The sequence below is a fragment of the Oncorhynchus kisutch genome, linkage group LG4 (genome assembly GCF_002021735.2).
Source record: "Oncorhynchus kisutch isolate 150728-3 linkage group LG4, Okis_V2, whole genome shotgun sequence".
In the NCBI taxonomy this organism is placed as follows: domain Eukaryota; kingdom Metazoa; phylum Chordata; class Actinopteri; order Salmoniformes; family Salmonidae; genus Oncorhynchus; species Oncorhynchus kisutch.
The window spans coordinates 27,935,953-27,944,181 of NC_034177.2; the positions used below are offsets into that span (position 1 = coordinate 27,935,953).

The window sequence follows — 8,229 nt, forward strand, 5'->3', positions numbered from 1 at the left end:
AGGACTCTAACCTGCAGTACTTATATATAGCTTGGCAAGCCCTGTCCTGGTCCTTGATGCCACCCTAGGCAGACAAAACAAATTGCCGCTTTCCTCCCACGCAAAACTAGAATAGTGTAGCTTACACTATCGGCTCGCCATATCATTTTATGAATGCCCATCCATGTGGTCGGCCTACCGTTTGTAAAACAAGCAGTTGCATTGGGTTTATTAGTCCTGATTCCTGTGACCAATCATTTAGGCTATTTAGGCTCTGCATCAGCTACCCAACCTTATCAGGAGTTATCCTGAATCTACAGTGCCTTCAGAAAGTTTTCACACACCTTAACAGGCATCCTTCTCAACTCAGTTGCCAGAGAGGAAGGAAGCTGCTTAGTGATTTCTCCATGAGGCCATTGGTGACTAAAACAGTTACAGAGTTTAATGGCTGTGATAGGAGAAAACTGAGGATGGATCAACAACATTGCAGTTACTCCACAATACTAACCTAAATGACAGAGTGAAAAGAAGGAAGCTTGTACAGAATACAAATATTCCAAAACATGCATCCTGTTTGCAGTAAGGCACTAAACTACAAAAACTGTGGCAAAGAAATGTACTTTGTCCTGAATACAAAGCTTTATGTTTGGGGAAAATCCAACACAACACATCACTGAGTACCGCTCTTCATATTTTCAAGCATGGTGGTAGGTGGTAGCTGCATCATGTTATGGGTATACTTGTTTATGGTGTGCTTATTTTCGGCAAGGACTAGGGTGTTTTTCTAGGATAAAAATAAACGGAAAAGAGCTAAGTACTGGCAAAATCCTAGATTTCCAAAATCCTGCTTTCCAACAGACACTGGAAGACAAATTCACCTTTCAGCAGGACAATAACCTAAAACACAAGACCAAATTTACACTTAGTGTAGAAAACGTTAGGTACACCATAATATTCAGTTGCACCCCCTTTTGCCCTCGGAACAGCCTCAATTCGTCGGAACATGGACTATACAAGGTTTCAAGCGTTCCACAGGGATGCTGGCCCATGTTGAGTCCAATGCTTCCCAAGGTTGTGTCAAGTTGTTTGGATGTATTTTGGGTTGTGGACCATTTTTGATACACACTGGAAACTGTAATGTGTAATAACTAAAAAAACAGCAGCGTTGCAGTTCTTGACACACTCAAACCGGAGAGCCTGGCACATACTACCATACCTCGTTCAAAGGCACTTAAATCTTGTTCCTTTCCCATTCATCCTATTTTTTTAATTGATTTAACCTTTATTTAAATAGGCAAGTCAATTAAGAACACATTCTTATTTACAATGACGGTCTACCCTGGCCAAACCCGGACGACGCTGGGCCAATTGTGCGCCGTCCTATGGGACTCCCAATCACGGATGGTTGTGATACAACCTGGATGGCACACATACACAATCCATGTCTCAATTGTCTCAAGGCTTAGAAATCCTTAATTTTCACTGATTGAAGTGGATTTAACAAGTGACATCAATAAAGTATCATAGCTTTCACCTGGGTTCACCTGGTCAGTCTATGTCATGGAAAGAGCAGGTGTTCCTAAGGTTTTGTACATTCACTGGAGTTACTTACCAAGACGACATTGAAAGTTCCCGAGTGGCCTAGTTACAACTAACTTGACATAGCTTGAAGAATTTAAAAATGTGTCAATATTGTACAATCCAGTTGTGCAAAGCTCTTAGAGGCTTACCCAGAAAGACTCACAGCTGTAATTGCTACCAAAGGCCATTCTAACATGTATTGACTCAGAGGTGTGAATAGATATGTAAAAGAGATATTTCTGCATTTAATTTTCAATCAATTTGACAAAATGTCTAAAAACATGTTCAAATCCCCGAGCTGACAAGGTACAAATCTGTCGTTCTGCCCCTGAACAGGCAGTTAACCCACTGTTCCTAGGCCGTCATTGAAAATAAGAATTTGTTCTTAACTGACTTGCCTAGTTAAATAAAAGTAAAAAAAAAAAAATATATATATATATATTGAATTCAGGCAGTAACACAACAAAGTGGGTATGAATACACAATAAGGGGCATGAATACTTTCTTAAGGCACTGTATTTGTAAAGAGAATCCATGTGTTTGCAGGAAATGCAGAAGTATTTTATTTTTTCGCTATTATGCAGCTTGTCATAAATGTAGGAATACAAACTTAAAATCACTGATTATCATGACAATTTAGCCCAGAGGGTGAAACTCCCGGACAGCAGTTGTGAGTAGCTTGATTTTTCATTCCATATTCTCCATTTTACTTGGACCTGTCCTGTTTTAGGATATATTGTTTGATATAGGATATATTGTTGATATGTCATCTTCACATTGAAGTATTTGTTTTTATTTGATTGAGTGTCAGGTTAGGCTATTTGATCTGAGAAACGTGCATGATGTAACATGTGTCTCATGACAGGCTACAGAAAACGCCACATACCCATTCTACCATAGGCTATAGGATAGGTGACTTATGTTCGATCATTTTTTGATGAAACAATGATGGAACGCTGCAGCGGTGTGTCTCTCCAACAGCACCCTGGAGAGACGCACTGGGCATGGACATGCCAAATATTTTGCGCCCCTGCCTTTGACAAAGTGGGCACTGCTTGTCACGGGATGGTATCAACGCTCACCTAAATAGCCCATATGCCACTGGGTGAGAGAGATTGTCATTGTTTTTTGGGAAGAATTATGTGAGGTGTTGTCTTGGTCAGTTTAGCTTGAAATCTGCTGCCCTCGTCAATCCGCCGCGCTATGCGGTTGCCTAATCCTGCCTGATGGGCGGGCTGGCCCTGTAGCTTGGCTCCATTAATTACAAGGACTGTAAACTGCACAGTATGCCCTGGAGAAAGAGGGCAGTGGTGAGAGCTGATACATAAAACAGCAGTTGTTCATTATAATGAGGAGAGGTAACTAGCTGCTGGCTTTGCGTCGCTGGATGCCCTGGAGCTCAGAGCTACAGAGTAGAATCATTAGGTTGAACCCAGACACAATGCTAATTAGAAGCGAGGAACAAACAGAATATGGAAGTGAAGCTCTGAAACGACAGGCTATATATAGCCCCATTCTGAGCTGCTGCCACACTAACACATTAGTTTACCACACACATCTACTGTAACTCCCAGTCCTATCTGCAACACATGGGCTTTACTTTAGATTACTGGTGGAAAGAGGAGCTTTCAGCCCCCTATTGCTAGTATTTGTCTATAAGAACGAACATCCTCATCTTAAGTAGGCTCAGCTCCAAAGAAAAGTTTTCTGGTGTTGGATGAGGTGAGTCCCCACCTTGCAATGTAAACCACATTGAAAACTCATGCAAATTAATAATACATATAGTAGTACAGACAGGACAAACAAGCAAGACAGACATGCCTACACACATCTAATAGCGTAGCATACCGGGTTGACACTCACCTTCTTGGTGAAGTCCATGGCTCTGAGGATGGACAGGTTGAGAGTCTCCAGGGAGGCCAGTACACCCTCATAGTCACCCATGTGTTTGACAAAGTAGTCTGGAAGGACAGGGGAAAAGACAGAGGTAAGAGGGGTACACACTAGAGCCCGACCGAAATATCGGTTTTACTGCTATATCGGTATCAGATGGTAATTCCAACATAGGTATTCAATAAAAAGAATGAAAAAAGGGAATCTCAATCTTATCTGAACGCTTGCTGCAGTTCTCATGATGTGTCATTATTGTCACAATGCATGAAATCAACATTTGAAGCATAGTTATTGGACAATTGCTCTTTTGGATAAGAATTTTTGAGAATTCAGTGTGGAAAAATTACATTTTTTAATTTCCCCAATCTAAAATAGTATATCGGCAGATTTATTGGTAAATTGTGTCCCCCTAAAAATCGGAATCATGTCGGACCCCAAAAAACATATAGGTCGGGCTCTAGTACACACAAATACAAATGCATACAGGCACACACACACTTAGGAGACTACCAACTAGCTACGTGATTAATCAAGTCTTCGTTTGAATACTACAAAATCAGATATTCTACTGGGAAGTTTGGGATTATTGTGAAGCCAGAAAACTATACATGGCATATTGACTTCACAGATTGATTTGGTCATACATTCACATATACAATACATCCAAAGACACACACAAACACAAGTAAAGCTCACAAATACACACACAGATTAATCTGTTAATACTTACCACAGAGTTCCTTAGTGTCAACATTACTAACACACCACAGGTTAGTTAGGAGCAGCATAGGGAGAGAGAGAGAGAGAGAGAGGGAAAAGGCAGTGGGAGAATGTGGTAAGAAACAGGCAAGGCTGGCATGCAACACAACATGATCTATAACCATCTATATCTATATTGCTCCATCAGGGGGGAGCAGCAGGTCCACAATAATTTGACAAAACCCTAACCTAAATCTGTTCTCATGAATTCAGCTTCAGGTTATTAAATCTTTATTCGTTTTGTATCTTATTATTCTTTGGCATAGAAGATGCTGCTATAAATCACTGATTTAAAAAAATCTCTACAAAGGCGCAGTGTAGGAACCAGATTGATGAGGAGCAGGAATAAGGAGAACAGTTCATCTTTGCTTGCTGTGGTCTGGGCAGTCGATAAATCAGATTGGCATTAAATATTGTTAGGTTCTTATTTTTCAGAGTAAATAACTCACGGACACTAGAGAAGCTTAACCAAGTTTAATTATTCCCAAAGGGTCGACACAGCTGTATTCAGACATCACATTTCACACAAGCACTGATATTTAACCCTTTCTCCTAGGCTGAGTTTCCTCCTCCACACTGAACAGCCAATGCATCTCTGTTGCTAGACAGAACCTTAGTGATATCTGTTCTTCCTCACTTCATCTGACCTGACCTCTACCCCAAAGTGCTCACTCCTCCCCAATTCAAGGCTGTCATGGTTATTGATACCAGACTGTGTCTCTTCTCTTCCCAGAGGATCCCTGGTGGCTAACAATCACATATCCTGACATAATGTAAACGTTATGCATCACCCTCTGTCCCTCAGTGACATTGTTTGTTTCTAAGATCTCCACCCGTCTCCCCTACACATTCCAAAGACATCTGACTCCTACAGATAACCATTAACTTCTGATGTAATAACCATTCACTATCATCCCTCAGATACCATACTTCTGATCTATCATCTCTCTAGTATAGCAATGTTCAAAGTTTACCCAGAATCCAACAATATCAAATGCTTACATTGTAATTTAACGTTTTAAACAGGCCAATCAATTATCTCCCAACAGTAACTGGTTATACTTCTGAGTAACGAAGGGAAAGAAAACCTTCAGATAAAATCGAAATATATGACATAAAAAGCATTTATTCATGATTAAAGAGAAATTGAGTGGAACAATCTTTTTTTCAATCAATATTCTAAAGAGAGAACGCATTTAGTGTCTGAAAATAACAAGGCTGATGACATGGACGGTCAGGAGTACTGTAAAATGCCAGCCGGAAGGACAGTGAAAGAAGGTGAAAGAGAAAAAGGAAGGAGGGAGGAGATAAGAGGATGAGACCACAGGTAACACAGGAACTGGAGGACTGTCCTTACTCTGCAATTCTTTCATCATCCTCTCTCTCTCTTCCCTGGTGTTTCATCTTTCTCTTCATCATTCTCTTTTTCACTTTTTAATCTAGAGGTGTCATCAACAAAGGCCTGTCAGCTAAAGGTCACACCAAATCATATCAAAAGATCTTGAAAAGGTGGATATGACATTTATGAGTACAGATAAATTGTATACTTTGCAAGCAAACGTATACACACACACTCTCAGACCAGTGACATTTCCCCCTAAATGTAACACACTTTATTAGAACAGTCCTGATCATAACTAGAAAGCAGATTATGATCTACATATTGAAGATAATATAGATAGATAACACATACTATTTGAGATAGATCATGTAAAAACATAGTGCATACTGTCTGACATACTCTAGGGTTATTCAAAGGGTTCTCCTATGGGGACAGCCAAAGAACCCTTTTAGGTTCTAGATAGCACCTTTGTTTCTAAGAGTGACCCCATCCACTCAATTCCACCCTACTACTGTCATCCCTGTCCTATTCCTTTTTCCCTCTCATCTCCTCTCCTCTCTGTTCCCTCCCCTCCTCCCTTCTGCTCCTTGCTAAGGCATTGTTCACGGCTGGCTGTGCTGGTTCATTATTTAATGAGAGGGAAGCGCTAGACCTGGCAAACAGGGACTTGAGCTCAGCAGCTGCACTCGTCTCCTCCCTTTTACATAATTCAATCTGAAATGTGATTAAAGACAATGCACACAGTGGAGCAGCATACCCTCCTGAGGCAGCCTGACACTGAGCTGGGGAGAAATGTGGCAAAATACACACAGGCAGGGCTGGCCTACTAAACAGTACTGCATATATAATATATACACACCCCGGTAGGATAGATCCATTTGCTCACATATGCAGACACAAACACACACGCACGCACGCACACATGCACACATGCACACATGCACATCCTCTTTAGCCCTTATGTTAGTGAATAGGCTCCTGGCATGAAAAGAGGGACATAAAGGTCCTGGGATGTCTCAGCTATGGACAAAAGTAGACTGAAACTAGAGGATGACTTGTGATCGTTTCATATATCTCAATGCTATCTCCTCCCTGCACTCCAGACCCAAATGGGCAGGTCAATACTTCTGCTTCAGCAGTGTGATGATGCTCTCACCTTGTGTTATCTGAGTCAATGGAGTGAAACAGATTTTCCAGCTCCTCCTCATTCAGCGTTCCGTCGGAGAAGAACGCCTGGAACTCGTCTAGAGACAGCTTCCCATCATCTGCAGGAGAAGAGGAGAGGTGGAGACATCCATCAGGTTAACAGCGGATATAAACCATGCAGCTACACACCATGATCACCGTCATTACCACTAGGCTCATTGTGATAATATGTATACACACAGTGATCAATGAACATGGTCTTTATCATGATATCATCATCGCCATTATCACCGGAATCATTACCAACAATGTCATAATAGCCATAATCATCATCGCCATAATAATGATAATTATCATCATCGTCATCTTCCTCCTCCGCATCGTGATATATCACAATCACCCTGCAGTCTTCCATCAATTCTGAACCATTATAGATTATGGTAAAGAATTTACACAATGCTCTGGGCATTTGCAAGCAGTAAGATCAACAAAGTGAAAATCATTTGAGAGGCCACCACTTGCAGAGCTTTTGTTACAGACCGGTCAGCTCTCTGCGGATCAGTAATTATTGATTCCAGAATGATGTACTACAAGGCCTGAACAGGTATCTGGACCTGGAGAGAGCTGGCTCCTGATCCATCAGGCTCCCACTGAGCCACTATGGACTCAGTGAGAGGCCCTGCACCCAAGATCAGAACTAGAATTAGACTAAGACCCCAGAACCAGGCCAGGTCCTAGCCCTCAAACTTAGCCCTCGGGCCCAGCCCCAGGAACCAGACTCCAGGCCCAGCCCAAGGAACCAGACTCCAGGTCCAGCCCCAGGAACCAGACTCCAGGCCCAGCCCCAGGAACCAGACTCCAGGCCCAGCCCCAGCCAGGAGTACTCCAGTCAGCATTATTAGGACTACAGGAGTCTGTGGAGCCATGCTGTGGCCAGGCGCACCACGCCCTTGAAGCTGTTCAACTGGACTTTTGGCTATTGGAGCCATTGTAGGCTCTAATCTGTAAGAAAATGACTAACGTGCAAGCCAAAATAAAGAGAGTGGTTTTCGTTATTGCCACCTAACAGAACTATTGGGACATTGAAATGGAAAAGCTTTTGAACCTGGTCCTATTAAAACTGGCCCTCATTCTTGGCTGCAGCAGCATGTTCCTCTCTCTCTTTCTCCCTCCATCTCTCTCTTATCATCTCTTTATTTCTGCCCTCCTCTCTATCCTATTGATATCCCTCCCCTGTTCTTTCTCTTCTCTCTACCTTCATCATTGCTCTTTCTGTCCCCGTCTCCTCTCCTCTCTCCACTGTCACTGTCATTTATCTCTTATTTGCGCCTGAGAGACAGGCATAGGCACTTAAGAGCTGAGTAAACTGCTGGAACAGAGAAGAAACATCTTTCTACTAAACACAGGCTCATCTCCACCTCTCTTCTGTGTCCCCCTGTCTTACCCTGTTTCCATATGAGGTAGTAGAGTCTCAGAACAGCACAACTGTACCAGCAGTTAATTAAACACTGACCCACTTTTACCGCAGT

The 8,229-nt window shown here is 42.1% G+C and overlaps 1 protein-coding gene across 2 annotated transcripts in view; it reads right to left on the reverse strand.

The window, feature by feature from the left end:
• The window catches only part of LOC109889337 (N-terminal EF-hand calcium-binding protein 2-like), a 122,341-nt gene that overhangs the window by 73,424 nt on the left and 40,688 nt on the right, over positions 1–8,229 (reverse strand). For both annotated transcript variants that reach the window (XM_020480697.2, XM_031822756.1), the window contains exons 3-5: positions 6,711–6,819; positions 4,184–4,209; positions 3,424–3,521 (exon numbers count right to left, since the gene is read on the reverse strand). In XM_020480697.2, the coding sequence (XP_020336286.1) occupies positions 3,424–3,521; positions 4,184–4,209; positions 6,711–6,819 (233 nt within the window). The remainder of the gene's footprint in view (positions 1–3,423; positions 3,522–4,183; positions 4,210–6,710; positions 6,820–8,229) is intronic.